The sequence below is a fragment of the Mesoplodon densirostris genome, chromosome 3, assembly GCF_025265405.1.
Source record: "Mesoplodon densirostris isolate mMesDen1 chromosome 3, mMesDen1 primary haplotype, whole genome shotgun sequence".
In the NCBI taxonomy this organism is placed as follows: domain Eukaryota; kingdom Metazoa; phylum Chordata; class Mammalia; order Artiodactyla; family Ziphiidae; genus Mesoplodon; species Mesoplodon densirostris.
Window position 1 is genome coordinate 30,363,684 of NC_082663.1, and position 22,120 is coordinate 30,385,803.

Consider the following 22,120-nt stretch of genomic DNA (forward strand, 5'->3'; position numbering starts at 1 on the left):
AAGTGGGATTCTTCTGGATGCTCTGTCTTCATTACTAACCGTGTTATCTGTTCAGTTCCCCAACCCCAAAACCTGAAGGTTAGTCAGATTCCCACCATCCCCCAACATCCAACCAATCATTGAATCTTTCCCTCTTGTCTCCTAAATATTTCTCAGGCTGTCATCATCTCTTGCCTGATTACTGGAATGGACTCATAATTCCAGCCTTATCCTCCCCAGATCCATCCCCCAGAGCTAGAGTGAACTGATTAAAATGTAGAACTCACCCCATCATTCTGCTCTTAATAGCTCCCAGTTCCCAGGCTTCTCAAGCAGGTGAATAAATGCCTCCCAGAGTGGATCAGAGCCCCGGGAATACTCAAAGCCATAGGGTAAACATAGTGCATTGACCCGGGGTTATCAGTTTTTCTTGTTGGCAAGCCATGTAAAACATTAATTCAGCAAATATTTGCTGAGCACATTCTGTGTGCTAGGCATTGTTCTAGGTGCTGGGGATACAGCAGTGAGCAACACAAAGCATTTCTACCCTCATGGAGCTTCTGTTCTAGAGAGAGGATGCAGTAAACATAAATCTGGTGTGTAGTATATGAGAATAAGTGCTATGGCTAAAAACAAAAATAGAACAAGCCAAGAGGGATTGGAGGTCCTGGGGTGGGAAGCTGGTTTGCAGGATATTAAGGGAAAGCCTCGCTTGGACAGTGAACTTTAAACAAAGGCTTAAAGGAGATGAAGGAATGTGCCATGCAAGTATCTTGGAGAAGAGAGCCCCAAGCAGAGGGAGCAGCTAGTGCAAAGACCCTGGGGCAGAGGAATGTTATGTTTGTTCAAGGAACAATAAGGAAGCCATATTCCCAGAGTGGATGAGCAAAGGGGAGAGTAGTGGGAGATGGGCTAGAGGTGCTATTGAGCAGAGTTGTGATGTGACCTTTTAAAAGGACACATTGATGTGTTGAGACTAAACTTTGGGGAGTTGAGGGTAAAAGCTTAGAGACTTGTCGAGAGGTGTGGGAGTAGTATAAGCAGCGGTCAGCTTCTGGATAGATCCTGACATTAGAGTGGACAGACTTAGGAGACTTTGAAATTGTCTGTAGAAGAGGTGATCATAGTCTAAACTGAAATTGGGTGGGTTATGATGGAGAAGAAAAGACAGGGTCAAGAAATAAAGATGAAGTCTTGCAGAGCCAAGGTAAATAAGTATATTCCTGAATTCCCCCATCTGGCTTTCTTTGAGGACGGTTGATGGGTTGGTTGGTTGCTCGCTTGCTTTAAAAACAAAAAAGCTGGGCTTCCCTGGTGGCACAGTGGTTGAGAGTCCGCCTAACGATGCAGGGGACACGGGTTCGTGCCCCGGTCCGGGAAGATCCCACATGCCGCGGAGCGGCCGGGCCCGTGAGCCATGGCCGCTGAGCCTGAGCGTCCGGAGCCTGTGCTCCGCAACAGGAGAGGCCACAACAGTGAGAGGCCCGCATACCACAAAAAAAAAAAAAAAAATCTGTTTTTTTGGCTTTTGACCTTTTCTTTAGGGAAAGAGAACCTTCAAGTTATGAGGATCTATATTTGGTGTTGGATTAATTAGAAAGGCAGTGAAGGATCGTGGTGAAGTCAGGCACATCTGGCTTCGAATCCCAGCTGTGCTGTTTACCGAGCTTGGGAAGTTGTTTGAGCTCTCATTGTGAAATGGAATAGTAATACCCGCTTCATGGGTTACTGTGAAGATGAAATGAAAGAGTATGCATAAAGCCCTTAGCATGCTGCCTGCACATAACACTCAACAAGTAAATCCAGTTAATTTGGTGGACAAAATGACACCCAGTTGAGAGGCTACTTCACTTGTCTTTCGTCCTTAAGTCCTGTTCGCCTGACCCTGTTCACGTAGATCTTTTTGCTTCAAAATTGAATGTCACTGCTATTTTTAGTGTCTGGAATGCAGCAGGAGCAATTTGGTGCTTGACTAACCAAATGTGGTGAAAGACACTTCCTGCTAAGATGAGCAGCTTTTGATGACTTTGTCCAGTGCTGATAGCTTCTGACATGGAGTGATGGCTGTGTGTCCTTTCACATTCACACACGCAGGTGGAAATACAAATGACATTTTTAAAGCAAGGCATTATGGAAACAAGACAGAAGACCAAGGGATGGCTGCCGTCTTCTAGGAAATTGCAAGTCAAATTGAGGAGAAAAGAGAATACATAGTAAGAGAAGCTCACAGCAAAAGATGGTAGCTCACGCACTAGCAGCTGCTGAGTGGTTCAGGCAGCAGATGCTCTAGGAGGCCAGAGGAGCCCCTTGTGCCAGAATGACCCAAAGCTTCCACGATGATCCCAACTGGACGTAGACACGCTTCCTCCTTCTACTCAGCAAAGCGGAGGCTCTGAGAAAAGAGAGAAGGATCTGGAAATGGTCCAGTCACTGAGTCTAGACTGTTAAAATTGACTTCAAAAATATATATTTATCTGAAGTGGGAGAAAAAGAATCGTGAGTTTTATGTTTGTTGGGACCTAAGAGAGAGGCAGGGAGGGAAACCAGTTCTATGCTGTGTCTGTGCGTGGCATTACGCACAGGAGAGATTGGTTAATTGGTGTGGAGGGGGAGGGGCAGAGCCGGGGATGCAGGAGGAGGGACAGCTGGTGTAGAGGGTTCCCACTGGGCCTCCAGTGGTGCTGGATCATCATGCAAGCGAGTGTTGTCTGCAGTTGTCTGGGACAGGTGGCTAAGAGCGCTGCAGGATTCGGCTGGAACAGGCCACACCTGCTTTCCCTCGCTATCTGATGACAGTGGCCCTGGGCTGTGTGGGTTGTTCTTGGTTCTTCACTCCGCAGTCTCTCTTTTCTGCCGGCCCCAAGCCAGGCTCACATCTGGTGACTAAATCCTCTTCATCTGTTTAGTTTGGAGGACGAAAACGTTGTGGCCAACCCATACCAGGACAGGTCTGATTGACTTCTGGGGTGAGTGTAGAAGGAGTCGGGAGGAGGAAATGGCCCAGTGATGAGGTCAGTCATGGACAGAAAGAGAACAACTGCATTTTATTCATGGTTGTTAAATGCCTATCCTGGTCCCCTGTCTTCTGCACCCCCCATCTCCCCACCCCCGACCTCCCAAACAGGGCACAGCCATGGAAACGCTCTTGAACTGATTTGTTGATCAGCTCTCCCGTGGCTGTTAAACTGCTTCAGATTCCAAGCCCCACAGTGGCTTTCAGACTAGAGACTCCAAAGTTTAGAGCCTGCTGGTATCCCCAGGGGAACATGTTCAAAGTGCAAAATTCCAGAGATTCTGATCCCAGAAGTCCTGCCTTGAGCCTGGGAATCTGCTTTTCAGTATCCCCAGGCAAACGTTGTTCCTCCTTTCTCTCCCTTTCTTTCTTTCTTTTTTGTTTTTTAATAACCAATAAGAAATATATTTTACATTGCAATGCTGGGTGTGTATCTGGAACCAAAATTTCACAAAACTAGATTTCTCCTTACTAAGATATTTCCTATTCTCTTCCATTCCATTCTTTCAAAACAATGCTCATCAGATAAATTGATTTCATGACTCACCAATGAATCTCAGCCCGCAGCTCCTGAAACTCAGCTCTGAAAGAGCCTTTACAGGACCCTCCCAAGCACCTTTCTTTGCCCTCTAGCTTCCTTTCATTCATTCAGCAAATGCTGATGGAGCATCATTCTAGAGGTTGGGCATCCAGCAGTGAACATAACGGACCAAAGATCCTGCTCTCCTAGAGCTTGTACCCTGTGCCTAGTCCTCCAAATCCCCATTTCCATGGTTTCTTAGTTACTCTTCCCACATCCCAGGGTTGAGCATAGAAATATGGGGTTGAGAGGGGTCATCGAGGACCCCTGTTTTAGTTTTTTCCTGTTTTGCTTTTTTCAGTTTTGTCTAGCCAGCCAAAAAATAAAAATAAAAAACCCAGAATACCAAGAGCTAGCATAGTCTAGTGTTTCTCTTAATGATTTATAGGAAGAGGAAGGAAACCTCATCCCGGATGGCAGAATCTGTTTGTAGTTTCCCAGAAAGGAAGCATGGGTTGTTAATACTTAAAACAAGCTAGCAAAAGCATGAACATGAGGTGAGCCTCCACCCTTAAAAAACAAATAAACAAACAAACAAACACCCCGGAAAACAGTAGATGTGAATACCTGTACCTGCTTTTGCATCACGTATAATTGTTTATCTGTGCTTAAAGAGACGGGTGGCCTTAAGGATCAAAGACTGAGATGACTTTGGAGTTTGAATTTGCATCTGAGTATAGGGGATGTTCCAAGAAATAAACATGTCGAGTAAGATGTTACCTATACTGCAAAGTCCTAATGCATCGAAAACTCTTCAACCAGCACTGTTTCCAGAGGACTTCAAGAGGCATGGGAGGTGATGAGGTTACAGAAGTGGACAGCTGGCTTTACACCAGAGGAATAAGTGGTGATACTGGTGGCTGAGGGTGGTGACTAGCAAGTTTGTGAATCTGGCCAGTTTTCACCTTTCGTGGCTCCGAAGTATGTTGAACTGCTTCTATGTCGTTGAAGACTGGAGTCCATGGGGTTAATTCTTTTCCTTACTGTGCAGGTCTGGTGTGCAGCCCTGGAGGGCTTAGAAGAAGTGAGTGGAAGAAAGACCTGCTCTGGACTTTCTCATCCTCTCTGGGCAGACAGACCAGGCAGCAGTGTAGTCAGGAATCCAGGAAACAGATGGTTGATGTTTTGAGAATTAAATATGGCAAGTAAAATTAGATTAAGCATATCCCAAGCCTGGATACCAGCCCCTGGGGCAGCTACATGAAGACAGAATCTGCCTCTTCTGCTGGAACAGCACCCAGTTTCAGGCTGTGAAACGCCCCCTGCCCCGCCCCCTGGCCTTCAGCCCTACCAGGGGCCCTAGAATCAGTGACCGTGTGGTCCTGTGATCGGCTCCATGGAGCCCTGGGGGCTTGGCTGCTCGCAGAGGCTGTGCATTTTCTCGGCCGTTGCGCCTTCCATCTGCTCGCTGACCCGCTGAGAGCTCTCGGCATCTTTGTCTTGCTCCCTCTCCCCTCTCCCCTCCCTCCCAAGCCCTGATGGATTCCTTTTTCCATAGCAAGTCAGATTGAATTCTCACCTTTTAAAACAACTTGTAGAAAATTACGTACTCAGAATAGGAGAGAGAATCCTAGGGTAGAAAGAGGGCAGGATTTGGAGTCAGACCTGGGTTTGGATTCCCAGTCTGCCATTTGCTGGTTGTGTGACCTGTCCCTTTAGTCACAGTTACATCTTCTCGTGAAGCCCCTCCCCCCCACCTCCAAGACTGCTCATGTGCTGACAGAGGACACTACCTGTGTCCCCGGGTTTCTGTCTTTAGCCTCATCCCCCCAAACACCTACAGGGCCGTGCCATTCCTTTGCAGGTACTGTGCCCCGTGCCATCTGGCCAGCCTTCAGACATCCTCCTCTGTGGCTTTGTGCCTTCGCCTCAGGATGTGGGGTTTGGAAACACACAGAAGAGACCCACGTTGGCCTCTTGGCCCTGCGACCTAATCGTTGATAGCACCTTGGTGAGGTTAATCAGTAACCCCGCTAAGAGAAGTTTCCTCATCTATAAAACGGGATACTACGACTTAGGACACGGACACATTAGAATCCGTGTGCATTAATGTCTGAGACTTTTTAGGGCTCTCAGTAAATGGCAGTTTTAAATGTCAAGTTATGTTTTTGTTTATTAGTTTGTCTCCCACGGAGGCCACCAGGCAGGGACTGTGCTTACACGCCCGTGCATGAGTTAGTCACCCAGGAATGTATATTGAAGTGGAGCCCTAGGCCAGCCTTGTCATTTTACAAATGAGGAAACTGGTCCTGAGAGGCCGACAGTCTTGCCTGTCTATAAAATAAAGCCAGCATTCTTCTCTTGGGTGTCAGTCATTCCTTTGTGTCGTATCAGTTGAGTACTTCCTAATGTTCATCGCCAGGTTTGTCCTAGGCACCAGGTGTAGCAGTTAATCGGTTAAGGAAGGTTAACCAGTCACACAGGCACAGAATTAGCACATTCACAGTTTGCGTGAAGGGGGAGTCAAAGGTATAACGCATTGAGCAATGATGTAGTGAATGCCTGTTATGTGTCAGGTATTGTGCTGGGTGCTAGATGTGCAAATCTGGGTGTGGCGGCTGTGGTGGTGACCTGGGAATGCTTCTCTGAGAGAGTGACACTTAAGCTGAGGTCTGAAGGATGGCTGGGAGTTGGGCAGGTGAAGAGGGACGTTGCAGTGCAAAGCCCTCCTAATTCGAGACTTAGCTTACTTGTGTGGCTTCGTTGCCTGGCTTTGCTCTCCTCGGAAAACATCTGCATTCATCACTTGCCACATTTTCCTTCTAGCATTTGAATTACTGATCTCATATTCTAATTGTTCTTGATTTCTTATGTCTTTCTCATAAAATGGGAAGCATCAAGTTCACTAATTTATTTATTTCTCCTGCCCTACACTTCATAACAAGCTTCCCTATTTCCTTTCCTCACCATCTTTGGTAGACAACTTGGTGTCCCATCCATAGCTCCTTGAAGGTCACCATTCCCCTTTTTTTTTTTTTTTTAATATATATATATATATTTATTTATTATTTATGGCTGTGTTGGGTCTTCGTTTCTGTGTGAGGGCTTTCTCCAGTTGTGGCAAGTGGGGGCCACTCTTCATCGCGGTGCGCGGGCCTCTCACTATTGCAGCTTCTCTTGTTGCGGAACACAGGCTCCAGACGCGCGGGCTCAGTAGTTGTGGCTCACGGGCCTAGTTGCTCCGCGGCATGCGGGATCCTCCCAGACCAGGGCTCGAACCCGTGTCCCCTGCATTGGCAGGCAGACTGTCAACCACTGCACCACCAGGGAAACCCCCGCCATTCCCTTTTATGCTGAAGGCTTTCTCTTGCATGTAGATGACACTGTGTTTGAGGGCTTTCTCTGGGCAGAGGTGCTAGGCAGTCAACATTCCTGCCGTCTCCCAGAAGCCGCCAACCAATGACTGACAGCAGTTGGTGGATTAATGCCCCAGCACCTGTGCCCTTGGCTGGGACCACTCTGGGGCAGGTGCCGTATGCTTCCCTGGAGTGCCCTGCAGATTTGAAGCCCAGTGGCCCATAGCGGTAATCTGCTTATTCACGTACCCAGATTGGCTTCCTGCCCTTCCATGCCTCGCTTCACGCTTTCCAGCACTTCTGAGGTCACTTCCCAAAGAAACTACTTTAGTTCATGTCCTCAGGATCTGCTTCTGGGGATCCCAAACTTGGGTAGAGGACAGTTTGGGGGTCTCAATAAATCATACCAGGCAGCCCTTGTCCAAACCCTATCCCCACCGTGGATGTTTTCACGTAGGTGAAAATTCCAAGCAGCATTGAAAAGAAAAGGTTACAAGAGGAAAATGTACAGATTTCATGGAGAAAGGAGAGGAATAGAGGCGAGGAAGGAGAGGAATAGAGGCGAGAAAGAGAAAGTCTGACTCTCTGCTGCTTAACCTCTTGTCATAAGTTATTTAATCTTCATAGTGAACAACTTTGCAAGATAAACCTGATTCCCATTCCTGCAGATGAAGAAACCGAGCCCCAGAGGGATTAAGTAACTTGCCTAAGGTTCGTAGTCTTGGAGGCAATGTAGTCGAATTCTAGTCGAAGCTGTGCTCCTTCCTCAATCCGGTAGTCCTCACACTTGTGGCAGGGGTCAAGCACATGGTGTCAGGATGGTCTGTGCAGATTGTAGTAAAAATCTCAACACGTTAGGTTCGAAGTGACTAAGTGTGATTTTTTTTTGCCAAATGAAATGCCAGCCTCTGATCTGTGTATGCAAGAAGCAGCAGAGGTCAGGGAGTTCAGAAGAGTTAATGGAAGAAAAACTTTTCTCCAATTTGGGGAGCAGGACAGGAGCCCTGTTGGAGAAGCTCTGTCCACACTGACCTTGGACCAGGAGCTGTGTGGCAGTGATGGAGGTTTGTTGGAGCTACCTGCCCAGAACATGGTCCAGGCTCAGCGTGGATGATGTATCTGCCTTCCTCCGTCTGCTCCTAGGTTTCAGAGCCTCAGTCAGTCCTTTATTTTATTCTCTAGAGAGGGAGGGGCAGGGGTTCATTGAGCAGCTGCATCTCTCCTCCTCATTTTTCCATAGAGGCTACTTCCTTGACCACTGCTCCACCCCATACCCTGCACAGCACAGCACAGCACCCCGAACCCCACTGCAGCCCATGGTGATACTTGCTTGGAATTTCCTGTTTATTTATCTGTGTCTCTGAAAGTCTGAGCAGACCATGCCTTGTTCATCTTTGTCTGTAGAACAGATCCCAGCATATAGTACATGTTCAGTAAATATATGAATGGATGAATGTATCAGACATTGTGTCCTTAGAATACAAAGACTGTTTAAAAAAAGAAAAAAAATCGGGTTCTCATTCTCAAGAACTCATGGCCTTGTGGGGGCCTACACAGGTGAGTAAGCAAATAATGAAATCGTGGTTAAAAAAGCCACCTGTTCTTGGTGATGTCATGGGAGGCCGTCCATAGGAGTTGGGGCATTAATGGCCATTTGATGTTAAATTAATAGCATTCGGGGGCGGGCACAGCATGTACAGAGGCATTGAGATGTGACGAAGAATGACTCATTCTGAGAATTCCAAGTAGCTCCAAATGGCTGGAACATATTTCTAGATAATGAACCTAGAAAAATAAGTGGGGCACTGCCAGAAAGCTTTGAATTTCATGCTAAGCAGTATAGACTTTAGACTGAATATTCAAGGGACACCACTTGAAGGGTCTCATTGAGGGACGGGCATGGACGTTTTCAAAAGATTGCCCAGGAGTAGGAGAAAAGAGTCGGACTGCCATGTTTATCACTCTCCTCCATGCTGTCTCCAGCTCTCCATCGTGTTCTCCACAGAGCCTGGTGTAATGTCCGTGTTCAGTAAATACTGACACCTTTTAAATGGGGAGGTGGGAGTGTTAGGTTTCTCCAGTGACACTGAACAAATAAGAGATATAGGGAGATGTATTAATAAGGGATTGGCTTGCGCAGTCCTGGAAGCTGAAAAGTCCCAAGATCTTCAGTCCCAAAGACCTGAGACCCCGCAGAGCAGATGGTACAAGTTTCAATCCAGGTCTGAAGGCAGGAGGAGACCCAGGTCCCAGCTCAAAGACAGGAGAGAGAGACAGTTCTCCGTTCATCAGCCCTTTTGGTCTAACCTGGCCTTGGATTGGATGAGGCAAGCCCACAACTGGGGAAGGCAATCTGCTTCTCTCAGTCCATTGATCAAATGTTCATCTCATCCTGAAACCCCCTCACAGAGACACCCAGAATAGTGTTTAACCAAAATATCTGGGCACCCCCTGACCTAGTCAAGTTGATACTAAAATTAACCATCACAGAGAGGAGAGGATAGCGCTAGAATTGGTGGAGCAGATAAATTGGAGGTAGAGAGGGACTGAGAAGGCAAGTTATTGAACTCATCTAACCACTCTAAATCTAATCTAAGTATTTCTTTGGTGCATACTTATTTCCTTCTAGGCCATTGTCATGTTAACCCGATCTTGTGGGTTATTCTGTACATTCCTATGTGAGAGTTTAATACTTGTTGAATAGCTGTTTAGAATTTGCTTTTATAAGGCTAAGACAACTGGTTTTCCTGCATCCACCTTTTTCTCCCTCCAGTTTATTCTGCGCACAGCAGCCAGAGTGATCCGTTTAAAACCTCCGTGAGATGCTGTCATTCCTGTGCTCAGAACCCCCTTCCGAGTCAAAGCTGAGGCTCCTCCAGCCCTGCCTGACCCGGCCCCCCCTCACCCCTCTGACCTCTTCCATCATTCCCGCAACTTGCTCACTCTATTCTACACTGGCCTCCTTGCTGTTCCTTAAAACAGACATGCTGTTCCTGCACCTCGAACACAGCCCAGAGACTCACAAGGCTGGCCCCCTCTCTGTTCAGCCTTTGCTCAGGGATCACCGGCTCGGTAAGGTCTTCCCTGGCCTCTATGCTCAGACTTTGAACACTGGCCCCCGTGCTCCCCATCCTGTCCTTTACCCCACGTAAGTTTTCTGCATAGCACTAATCAATTTTAACATATCATGTACTTTTTACCATATTGAACAATTTTTAGCGTATCATCTAATATCATGAGATTGTTTCCTCCCGCCGGAATGTAAGTTCCATGAAAAAGTATTCTGTCTGTCTTGTTTTCTGCTTTCGCCCCAACACCTGAAACAACCCCTGGCGTCCGAGCTAAGTGCTCAGTACATATTTGTTGAATTAATAGATGAGAACACCCTTTTGATATTGCACTTTTAGGTAAATTGACTTCTGAGTGCTTTCTGTAAACCTGAAAGAAGAGGGAGGAAGGTTCGTTTGCCTTTTAAATAAGGTCACTACTTGATAAATCCATCACTGAATCCACTTCAGAGACAAGTGAGGTTCCTTAGCAACCAAAAGCATCGTGATGTCTTAGACATTGCTGTCTGAGATCTGAGCGGCGTGGGGCTTGCTGTGAACCACTGTTAGTATCGCTCTTGCCTAAGACTGGCTGGTGGGCACTGAAGAGAAGAATGTTATGAAAAGTATTCTTGAGATTCTCTTTTCTCCTTTGCTGAGAAAGTATGGTACCCACTTCAGGGTACATAGACAGTGGGTGAACAGAAAAACATTTGTGAGGATGAGGAATTCATTTAGCATTAAATTCCCCTGTTTAAGCTACGTGTTGTAGTGCATGAAAAGGCTCAGTAGACTTGATAGGGCAAGAGAATGGTGATGGGAAGACACTTTTTTTTTTCTTTTTTTCCCCTCAAAGGTGTTTCATGGGACTCCCTTCCAGACGAGCTGCTCTTAGGAATCTTCTCCTGTCTGTGCCTCCCTGAACTTCTGAAAGTCTCCAGTGTTTGTAAGAGATGGTATCATCTAGCGTAAGTATTTTTCACCCCTTCTGCTATAGGTGGAGGAGGAGAAAAGAAGGGTTATTTATTTATTCATTTGGGCCTGGTGAAACTGAAAACCAAGAAAAATATAGCAGCACAACGCAAACTAGGTATCTTCTCCCTTTTATTAATAATCAGTGTCTTATTTCAGAGTGAAGGGAGGGAGCTACCGGAAATGACTTCCCCCATTTCTGAAAACCTCCTTTCCCTGTATTCGGTGTAGCCCGTGTTTATCGGGCAACGTACCGAGAGTGAGGGGAGTGATGGGCGTGCGCGAAGGCATAGCTGCTGCCCACCCGCCGGCTGGGCTGGGCCGTGAGTGCAGTGAGAGAGAACTCGAGGCTCTGGCATTCGACCTGAGTGGGAAGCCAGCCTCTGCCGCTTAGGCTTTGGGGCACCTGAGCGAGGTTCTTGACACTTCTGAGCTTCAGTCCCGCCCGCCATATATTAAATGGGGGTGACGGTACCTTCAGGACAGCGCCGCTGTGAGGATGCGGTATAAAGATGCCAGGGCAGTGCTCAGCTCGTAGAAACAGTTCAGCGCGTGGCAGCCGACAGTTGTTGGGGTTTTTGTTGGTTCAGGGGCAGCACTTTTCAAGCGTGGACGGTGAGCTGCACAGGGGGAGTCTTGGTGAGCTGGGACGGCAGTAAGGGGCCAGAAGCGGGGGTGCGGCGGGGAGGGGAGATGACTGCCTTTCCATCTTCACCTTTTCTCCTACCCATTAACCTCTGTGCATGCTTTGCTTTGTGCTTAAAGGCCATCTGGCTCTCTTCTCCCTCCACACATCTAGGACTCTCGTTGTGAGAGAGCAGGAGCCCCCACCCTTCCATTCACGGGTGTGCTGGAAATAAGACCCTCTAGGTATTTACAGCAGTGGGCTACAGTCGTCCCTTGGTATCCACTGGGTATTGGTTCCAGGACCTCCTGTGGATACCAAAATCCACAGAAGCTCAAGTCCCTTATATAAAATGGCATAGGACAGTCTGTCTCTGTATCCGGGGATGTGTGGTTGCTTGAATCCGCGAATGGCGAACCCGTGGATAGGGAGGGCTGACTGTATCTGCTTAGAAGAGCCACAGAGAGGTCTGCACACCTGGAATACTGGAGCAGGTAAATGGTGGTTGACTTTCACTTATCCTCGCCCAAGTGACCCCATCTTGATTTTCTTTTTTCCGCCAGCTGTCCTCTCCATGCAGAGTCTATTAATCTTCATTTCAACTGTCATAAAAGTTATAACTGACATTTATTAGGCACTTGTTATATGCCAGGCACTGCAGTCCTGCCTTCTTAATAAGAGAGGTTGAATAACATGTTGACAATTTGTGTAGAATTATTTCGAAGCTCTAGCCAGTGGTCTGCAAGCAGTATTAAAAAGTAAAATTCTTGTAGATATTTAAAATGTCTCCTCATGGGCTTGATCTCATGTTTTCTTTTTTGTTAAATTGAATTAATCTCTGGGTATTAAAGCTTTATCGTGTTGTTTCGTACATTTTGGCGCCTCGTTTTTGCTTCAGAAACACTATCTAAAATCTAAATAATATTTTTACCTTTTTCCTTCCCATTAGTTCATATGTATATACCTATATTTTTGTGCATATATATATATATATATATTTAAGCTTTTAAGATATTGTAAAACAGAGCTGAACTATGACTTTTTCCTAATAGATATCTGATAACTATGTCTCATAATAAAGTCGTAAAAACTTTCCTTCTTTTAGGTACATTTACACGTTCGTTAGGGTAATAGAGATAGCCTGTTTATGCTTCACAGAAATGGCAAGTGGGATCATTTGGGCCATTTTGAACCTATCTACTCGTTCGATAATCAGTTGAGTGATTTGCACAATCATTTTTTAAATTATTGAATTGATTTGAATCCTGCAATTGTATTCTGTGGTTCTAGATCATTGCATTGCACCTGATAGCATTGAACCAGCTAAATTGGAAAACCATATAAAGAGGAAAATAAAAGCTTATCCGTGATAGGACCAAGAGCTATTCAATAATGCCTTAAAAATATCATAGGTAATTGTATAGTCAAAAACAAAGGTGCCTTCGGAATTTGCTTCAAGGCGATTTAGTGGCCGTGTCCTCACGTTAGTGACGGTGTCGAGGGCCTCCAGTAACCAGTGCCCCGGCTTACCAAACACAGCACCTCCTCTTTTCCAGGTTTGACGAGTCTCTCTGGCAGACCTTAGACCTCACGGGCAGAAACCTCCACCCAGATGTGGTTGGTCGGCTGCTGTCTCGAGGGGTGGTTGCCTTCCGCTGCCCACGATCGTTTATGGACCAACCGTTTGTTGAACGTTTCAGGTAAGAAAGGAAAATCCCTGGAAAATCTTGGGATGGAAAACAGATCAAAATGTCTTTTTTCCTGTATTCAGCTGTATGCCCTATGACAGGTCATCTGTGCATAATGGAGCGTTAGTTGCATATCTTGCCGTGTAGCCTTTGTGTTGAAACGTGGCACAGGTTTCAGTGACATCATTCCCATTTTAACTCAGGGTTGCTCTTGGGCTCTTCCCAGGGTCTTAGATGCACTTGGGGTCCTCAGCTGATGGGTGTCCGGAGTCCCATGAGGCAGGAGCCAAGCAGAACCCTCACCAGCAGATGCAAGGCAGCCTAGCTATTTCCCCACTGCCCTTTTTTTTTTTTTTTTTTTTTTTTTTTACCGTACGTGGGCCTCTCACTGTTGTGGCCTCTCCCGTTGAGGGGCACAGGCTCCGGACGCGCAGGCTCAGTGGCCATGGCTCACAGGCCCAGCCACTCCGTGACACGTGGGATCTTCCCGGACCGGGGCACAAACCCGTGTCCCCTCCATCAGCAGGCGGACTCTCAACCACTGCGCCACCAGGGAAGCCCCCCATTGCCCATTTCTAATCAAGAAAAAATGTGAGGCATCCTTTCAGATTTTGTCACTCTTGAGTTTCTGATCCTATCGTGGACAAATTTGCATCTGGAAAAAAAAGGCCCACTTTTGGTGTGGTTTTGTTTGTTTGTTTGTTTGTTGTTTTTGTTTTTTTTTGTGGTACGCGGGCCTCTCACTGCTGTGGCCTCTCCCGTTGCGGAGCACAGGCACCGGACGTGCAGGCTCAGTGGCCATGGCTCACGGGCCCGGCCGCTCCGCGGCATGTGGGATCTTCCCGGACCGGGGCACGAACCTGCGTCCCCTGCATCGGCAGGCGGACTCTCAACCACTGCGCCACCAGGGAAGCCCGGCATGACCTTTTTGTCATCCACATCCAGCTCCTCACGGTGCCCATTAATTAATTTTCTATGTGGGACGATATTGGCACAACACCTGGACTTGGCAAAAAATGCTCTTGAATTTTAAAACAAATGAGGGTGGGAATTAGCTAGTAGCAACTTATTTTATGACCAAAACTATAGCTAATATTTGAAATGCGTATTTAGGGTCTTGTCTGTGATGGACTGCCCAGGTGGGGAGGAAAAGGGGTCGGATGTGATCTGGATTTGCTGGTGTGAGCCACCTTGTGGAACCCCTTTCTATTCCTTCTGTGTTCAGCCCTTTTCGTGTACAGCACGTGGACCTGTCGAACTCGGTGATCGATGTGTCTACCCTCCACGGCCTTCTGTCTCACTGCTCCAAGTTGCAGAATCTCAGCCTAGAAGGCCTACGGCTTTCGGATCCCATTGTCAAGTGAGTGGCAGCCAGGAGTGTGTCACAGAGGCAGTTGTTTTGTTAATTTTGTTTCCTGAGTGTACCTGGGGTGTCCTGTCCATATCCAGATGGACTCAGAAGATATCCAGTGCAGTGTTCCAGCTTCTGCAAAACTTTCCAGGACTCACCTAGGCAACCAAAGTTTGCATGCTAACTATATTGCCAGGGCTCGTGCTAGGTTCTAGACATACAGGGATGAATCAAGGCATGGTCCCTCCCTCATTCATGGGAGAAACAGGTAATTACGGTGCTGTGTGTTTGTTAGGTGCGTTGGCGAATATGTGGCAACACACAGAGACCTAATTAAATTTCGAGAAGGCAGCCTTCTCAGAGGAAGTGACTCTTAAGCTGAGTATTGAAAATATGTAGGTAGGAGTTCTTCCCATGATACGGGGAAGGAAGCAGTCTGGTTGGGTCTAAACTCTGAAGTGGTCGGGAATTGCTGGAGTGTGGGGCTCAGTGAGGGAGGTGACAGGTGAGGGTGGTCAGGGACCAGCTCATAGTGGAGTGGGCCCCTGCCACGCTGGAAGAAGTCCGGATTCTGTTGTGCGCTGTAAAGAGGGAAGCGTGGTGAAGAGAGGAGGGTGGTTCTGAGGATGGAAGGAACATGTCAGAGTTGAATTTTAGAAAATTAACTCACTGAGCATCTCAGAGGGTCAGTCAGACATAAAAGAAACTAGATTAGTTAAGATACTGTTGTATTCATTCAGGTAAGAAATGATGACGCCTATGGGAAAAAATAGAATAATAATAATAGCAGTTAACATTTATTGAGCACGTACTATGTGCCAGATACTAGATTCTTTAGAGGTATTCTAAAGAATTAGAATTAGAGGTATTAATCCTCACAGCAACCCCATGAAATATGTTCTTATTGTTCCCTTTTTACAGATGTGGAAACTGAGGATCAGAGAGGCTGAATAACTTGTCCAAGGTCACATCACACAGTTAATAGGTGGCAGAACCAAGATTTGAACCTGGCAATATAGTATGATTCCAGAACTCTCACTCTTAATCACTATTTCACTAACATGAGGCATTTGGGAATGTAGAGAAGAGGGCAAGATTGAAAGAACCTAGTGACTTTATAAGAAGTTTACCAATTGTGGGTGAAATGGAAAAATATTTATTTCATTGCTGGGTTGTTTTTTTTTTTTTTTTAAGTACATTGATCCGTGTTTGTTGTGGACTTACTCTCTGTGCCAGGCACTGTTAAGGCCTTTATTACATTATATCATTTAATTTTAACAACCCTACCAAAAAGGTACTGATGTTGCCATTTCACAGATGATAAACTAAGGCAAAACATCCTGCTTGGTGTCATCCAGATAGTAAGGTGTGAATTTAAACTCACTTCTGGTCAGAGGCCTGTGTGCTCTTAACTATCTCACTTGGCCTCATGCTTGTTGATTGAGTAAGAGTGTCTTGTTGGTGTTCTTATGACTTTGTCTTCTTTCTCCAGTAATCTTGCTCAGAACACAAATTTAGTGCGATTAAACCTTTCTGGGTGTTCTGGATTCTCTGAATCTGCCCTGAAGACTTTACTGAGCAGCTGTTGCAGGTAGGAGAGATTTGAGATTTTGATTATAGAACTGTTGTTTCAAATATACAGTTATCTTTCACATCAGAATAGAATCAAGGAAAATTTTTAAGCTATACCTAACTCTCCAAGCTCTTGATTTGGATAATGCAATGCCTTTTGCCCTCCAAACTTTCCATCCAAACTCAGAAGCCAAATCGGTTAAGTTTCCAAAGGATACTTGTGTAGTGATCCCTTTTTTTTTCTGTGACTATTAAAATACAGAAAATGTAGTAGTGTGTTTATCAACAATATGTACAAACAGTATCTGTTTATACCTGATTGTACGGTCAGGCGTTTTTCCCTATAATATCCGTGGACCTAACTTAACAGTTTGGATTAAATTTGTTATTGCAAAATACACCATGAATTTGGGTGATTCCATTAAAAACATCTTTTATATTATGTAGTAATGTCAGTGTATAAATAAGGTTACAGAGTTATAGAAATTAATAAGTGAGGGGGGACATGGTTCACAGAATACCCAGTACTGTGTGTGTGTGTCTGTGTCTGTGTCCTTTTTAATATCCCTTGGTCTCTGTGCTAAGAGCATTGTACTTATTTCTACTTAATGATCTGTTGAAAGTAGATTGCCTTTGGATAAGAATGTTATCAATGAGATAAAATGGTAGCCCTACATTTTCTCAGCAGTGCCAGGATTGGGATGTATAGTTTAATGGTTGGACTCTTTCTCTGAAGCCCTCATTTGCTCAGTTAGCAGAGGCCCAATAAGGTAAAGTGGATTTTTGTAATGTCGGCGTCTCTTTATTAGGAATCCCCGGTACAATCCAACAGTTTTTTAAAGCATCTCAGGCGCTTGTTCATACTGTGTAGTTGTTTGCTAACAACCCAGGTGATTGAGAAAGAAAGCATAGAGACTAGAATTTTTCCATCTAGTCCTGGAATGAGGTTTGAGCAGGAGAGGAGAGCGCTTCCCTCCTCTTCCAGAAGGGGGCAGCATTCACTAAGCCCTAGGCTCACATCCCCTGGCAAGTTTCTGGAACACACTGGAACAGGATGGGAGAAAGCAGTTTCAGGTGAGCGAATGGAGCTGCTTAGAGGAGCAGAGGTTCTCTGCAGAAAATGGTAAGGAATCGACGGCTTTGTATATTCTTGGTTTGCAGCTTTAGGCGGTGCTACGTCGAGAACTCATTCTGGGTAACGGTTTCATGCTTTCCTTATCACCCCTCTTGTGTGCAGATTGGATGAACTGAACCTCTCCTGGTGCTATGAATTCACTGAAAAGCATGTGCAGGTGGCTGTCGCACACGTGTCAGAGACTGTCACCCAGCTGAATCTCAGCGGGTACCGAAAGAATCTGCAGAGATCGGGTAAGACCTGGCGGGCTGCCGGCCCCTTAACCACAGCAGCCACGACAATAACAGCAGGTTTGATTTCTTGAGCATCTCCTAGGCGTGGTCCTCCATAAGTTGTCTCATTTAATCCAGCGCATGTGTTCCTGTTCCTATTTTTCAGATGAGGTTGCAGCTGGCTGATCAGAAGGGTCAGGAAATGCCAACAGCTAGTGGGTAGCAGGGTTGGAATCCAGAATCTGAAAGTGGAAACCTTTATCCTTTAAAGCAATTTATGTTTAAGCAGAAGAAGTTCTTTTCATTAACTAAATTGTTAGGTAAAACCCCAACATAAAAATCGATCGGTGCAGCGTTTGATCAGTATTAAGCTGTGGTTCTCAACTGGGGATAATTTTGCCTGCAAGGGGACATTTGGCGAAGTCTGGAGACATTTTTGATTCTCACGGCTGCAGGGGTGTTACTGGCATCTAGTGGGTAGAAGCCAGGAATGCTGGTGAACAGCACACAGGACAGCAGAATAACACACCAAAAAGAATCTGGTCCTCAATGTCAGTAGCGCCAAGGTTGAAACACCCTATTTATAAACCCTCTTTCATATTTATAACTAACTCCTCTCCATTCAGTCTAAGAAGACAATGAGGTTTTTTAGATGAACACAGACATTTGAAATCGGGGTAATGTGTGACAAAGTCTTTATAAGCCTCAACGTTCAGTTATGCTTTGTCTTGTTTGTCTAATATTGACAGAATCTTAATTTGCAAAGATAAGTTTTTGCAAATCGCAAGGTTTTTTTTTATTAAAGTGTAATTGATGTATAATATTATATAAGTTACAGGTGTACAATGGAGTGATTCACAACTTTTAAAGGTTATACTACTTTTATAGTTATTAAAAAGTATTGGCTACATTCCCCTGTTGTACAGTATATCCTTGTAGCTTCTTTTATACCTAACAGTTTGTACCTCTTCATCCCCGACCCCTGTACTGCCCCTCACCCCTTCTGCTTCCCACTGGCCACCACTAGTTTGTTCCCTATACCTGTGAGTCTGCCTCTTTTTGGTTATATTCACTAGTTTGTTGTATTTTTTAGATTCCTCATGTAAGTGATAGCATACAGTAGTTATCTTTCTCTGTCTGACTTCTTGCACTTAGCATTTGAACAGTTCCCTTCGTGATCTCGGGCTGTGGGCTGCACGAAGCCTAGTTAAACCAGCCACATACCTCAGCCCTACCCTCGTGTCTTGATGGCGGTGTCAGCTCATCTGAGTATAAGTGTTTTTATTTAGCATAGTTTTTAATAGACTTAAAAAGATTTGAACCAAACATTTGCAGAATGTGTCTAACAGAAAAATGTTCTGTTCTACATTTTTTCCCTTTAAACACAATTTTAAGTCTGGTTATAGTATTATATAGTCATTCTCAAATATACCCAAAACATGTAAATACACAAAAACAAATCAGTAATCCCGCTAACCTTTTTTTTTTTTTTTTTTTTTTTTTTTTTTTTTTTTTTTTTGCGGTATGCGGGCCTCTCACTGTTGTGGCCTCCCCCGTTGCGGAGCACAGGCTCCGGACGCGCAGGCTCCGGACGCGCAGGCTCAGCGGCCATGGCTCACGGGCCCAGCCGCTCCACGGCATATGGGATCCTCCCAGACCGGGGCACGAACCCGTATCCCCTGCATCGGCAGGCGGACTCTCAACCACTTGCGCCACCAGGGAGGCCCCCTCATTCCTTATTCTTTTTTTTTTTTTTTTTTTGCGGTATGCGGGCCTCTCACTGTTGTGGCCTCCCCCGTTGCGGAGCACAGGCTCCGGACGCGCAGGCTCAGCGGCCATGGCTCACGGGCCCAGCCGCTCCGCGGCATATGGGATCCTCCCAGACCGGGGCACGAACCCATATCCCCTGCATCGGCAGGCGGACTCTCAACCACTTGCGCCACCAGGGAGGCCCCCGCTAACATTTTGCCAGTCTTTTTTCCTGTTAAAAAGTGTTTTTTTTTTTAATGGGACATGGTGTATGGAATTCTTTGTAACACGTTTTTGTTTCAGGTAACCCTATTTTAGTAGCTACACAAATGTCATTTTCAGTGGCTTGTGATATTCCATCAAATATATTTGTGTTGATTCATTCATAACTTATTCAGTTGATCTCGTTGTAATGAATGTTTATAATCTTTGCAGTTTTTCCCTTTTTTTTTTTTTCATTTTCTGCGGTACGCGGGCCCCTCTCACTGTTGTGGCCTCTCCCGGTGCGGAGCACAGGCTCCAGACACGCAGGCTCAGCGGCCATGGCTCACGGGCCCAGCCGCTCCGCGGCATGTGGGATCTTCCTGGACCGGGGCACGAACCCGTGTCCCCTGGATCGGCAGGCGGACTCTCAACCACTGCGCCACCAGGGAAGCCCAGTTTTTCCCTTTTATAAACAACTTTGGTACGGACAGAAGTGAACCTGTGAGCGCATTTCTAAGTGGAATTGCCAGCTCAGGGATTAGGTTCCGTTCTCAAGTTTTGGATAGTTCTTGCCAAGTTGCCTTCCAAGGATTTTAAACTCCCACCAGTGAGCATCCTCTTCACAGTGAATCCCACCCCTGGTTCTTCCCTCTTCATCCCCAAGAGAAGACAGTGCCCTATGTACATTTCTGCCAATATCTGAATTTCCCACTTCTTTATTGAGAGTTTTTCTGTAATGAACCAAGGTTCTGGGTGCAAGGTCGAGAACCTCTGCTGTAGGCAGACTGCTGTAAATTGTGTCCAAGTTTGGCTTAAAACCCTTTTCTTTGTTCCTCCGAAAAAGAACAAACGCCTTTTTACTGAGTTTTGGCAGGAATCATAGGTAGTAAAATCCTGCTTGATAGACACATTCAGGGCAAGGACAAAGACGCAGAGTAGAAGTTGAGGTGTTAGTTTCCTTAATTATACAATGGGAGTCAAAGATTTTTAAATGGATGTCTTTAGCAGTGGCACACACTATTTCATTGTTTAGATGGTAATACAGATTTTGTATTTTAGCTCCAAGACCGGTGCCAGACCTCCTGGGGTCAAGTACCCACTCTGCCATTTACTGGGGAGCCTTGAGCAAGTCGCTTAACCTTTCTATTCCTCCATTTCCTCATCAGTAAAATGGAGATAACAGAACCCACCTCTTAGAGTAAGGAATAAATGGGTTAATACGTGTACAGGATGTTGAATTGTTCTTGGCACATAATGAGAGATCAGTAACGGTTGCCTGTTGATGTTTTCATTCTCTACCCAGATGAGCACTGAATGAGGTTTGGAGGACCTATTTGGTCTTGGATTTACTTGGACTTCTCTAGCTAAAATTGTCTCTTTTAAAATGACAGGTTAGATTAGGTGGTTTCTAAGATCCCTTCTAACTCAAGCGAAATGAAGGAGACAGTGAAGAGGAATCTTGGCAGGGACTGCTGTTTACTAACTCCTCCCACCCAGGGAAGACCACGGCTTCAACAAGGGCTGGAGACAGAGACTGACCAGTTTTATCCCCCAAGGTTTCGTTCTTTCCCAGGTGGTGGCAAAATAAGATTGTATCTGGTTGTGGATTTTGTGGGTGGCTGGCTGGCTGGCGAGATGATGGGTCCCTTCAAATTGTGCTGTGCACTTCTTCATTTTTTAGTGACTAATGAGACAAATTTATTCCAATTTATTGAGCCCCTATAATGCATAAAGCCCTGTTCAGACTTGGGAGGTGTGGCCTTGAACAGAACAGAGACAGTCATCCCTGTGAAGCTTCCATTCTGGTGGGGAAGCCAGACAATCAACAAGGAATGAAATGTGATAAAAGGAGGTGAAAATGCAAGGAGGAAGAACTGAAAGCAGAGTGCTCAGGTGGAGTGTGGCAGGTAGGGGGCTCTTTTCAGACGGAATGGTCAAAGAGAAGGCCTCCCTGAGGAAGTGACACTTGAGCACAGACCTGAAGGAGTGAAGGAGTGAGCCGTGTAGATATGTAAGGAAAGAACATTCTAGCACTAAGGACCGGCAAGTGCCTTTGGAGGAAAGTCACACATGCTACTTTGTAATCAGAAAATGAATCAATAAATGTTATTTATTTTTTTTTAAATAGACAAACTTTATTAATGTGTGAGGTTTTTTCCTCTCGGTATGGGAGCCAGTGAAGGGGGAGGGATGCAAGGAGGACAGTGGTAGGAGCTGAGATAGCTGGGGGGTGCTCTCTAAGCCAAGGCAAAAGCGCTGTTTCCATTTCTTTTCCTGAGCAAGATGGGAAGCCATTGGAGTGTTTTGAGCAGGAGTGAAATGATCTGACTCACCTTTGAAGTCTCCTGGTGCTGTGCTGGGAAAAGGCTGCTGGAGACTAGGGTGGTAACATTTGAGGAAGTAAGAAGTGATCCGATTTCAGACACAGTTTGAAAGCTGACCTAACAGGATGTGGTAACAGATTGGATGTGGGATATGAGGAAGCAGTCAAGTACGACTCCCAGGGTTTTGGCTACAGCAACTGGATTGGTGAAGTTCCCACTTACTAAGATGGGGAAGACTTTAGGGAAGGAGCGGATTGAGAGGAGAAATCAAGTGTTTGGTTTTAGGCATAAATTTGAGATGCTTATCACATAGCCCAGTGGGCGTGTTGAAAATGCAAGTCTAGGATTCAGGGGAGGGGAGGGGACTGAAGAT

At 45.8% G+C, this 22,120-nt stretch overlaps 1 protein-coding gene across 3 annotated transcripts in view; it reads left to right on the plus strand.

Moving 5' to 3' along the window:
- SKP2 (S-phase kinase associated protein 2) overlaps positions 1–22,120 on the plus strand; it is a 33,331-nt gene that overhangs the window by 1,446 nt on the left and 9,765 nt on the right. For 2 of the 3 annotated variants that reach the window (XM_060092806.1, XM_060092808.1), the window contains exons 3-7: positions 10,772–10,883; positions 13,069–13,212; positions 14,426–14,560; positions 16,044–16,142; positions 17,361–17,491. In XM_060092806.1, coding sequence (XP_059948789.1) covers positions 10,772–10,883; positions 13,069–13,212; positions 14,426–14,560; positions 16,044–16,142; positions 17,361–17,491 — 621 coding nt within the window. The remainder of the gene's footprint in view (positions 1–10,771; positions 10,884–13,068; positions 13,213–14,425; positions 14,561–16,043; positions 16,143–17,360; positions 17,492–22,120) is intronic. The other variant, XM_060092807.1, reaches the window with a different exon arrangement.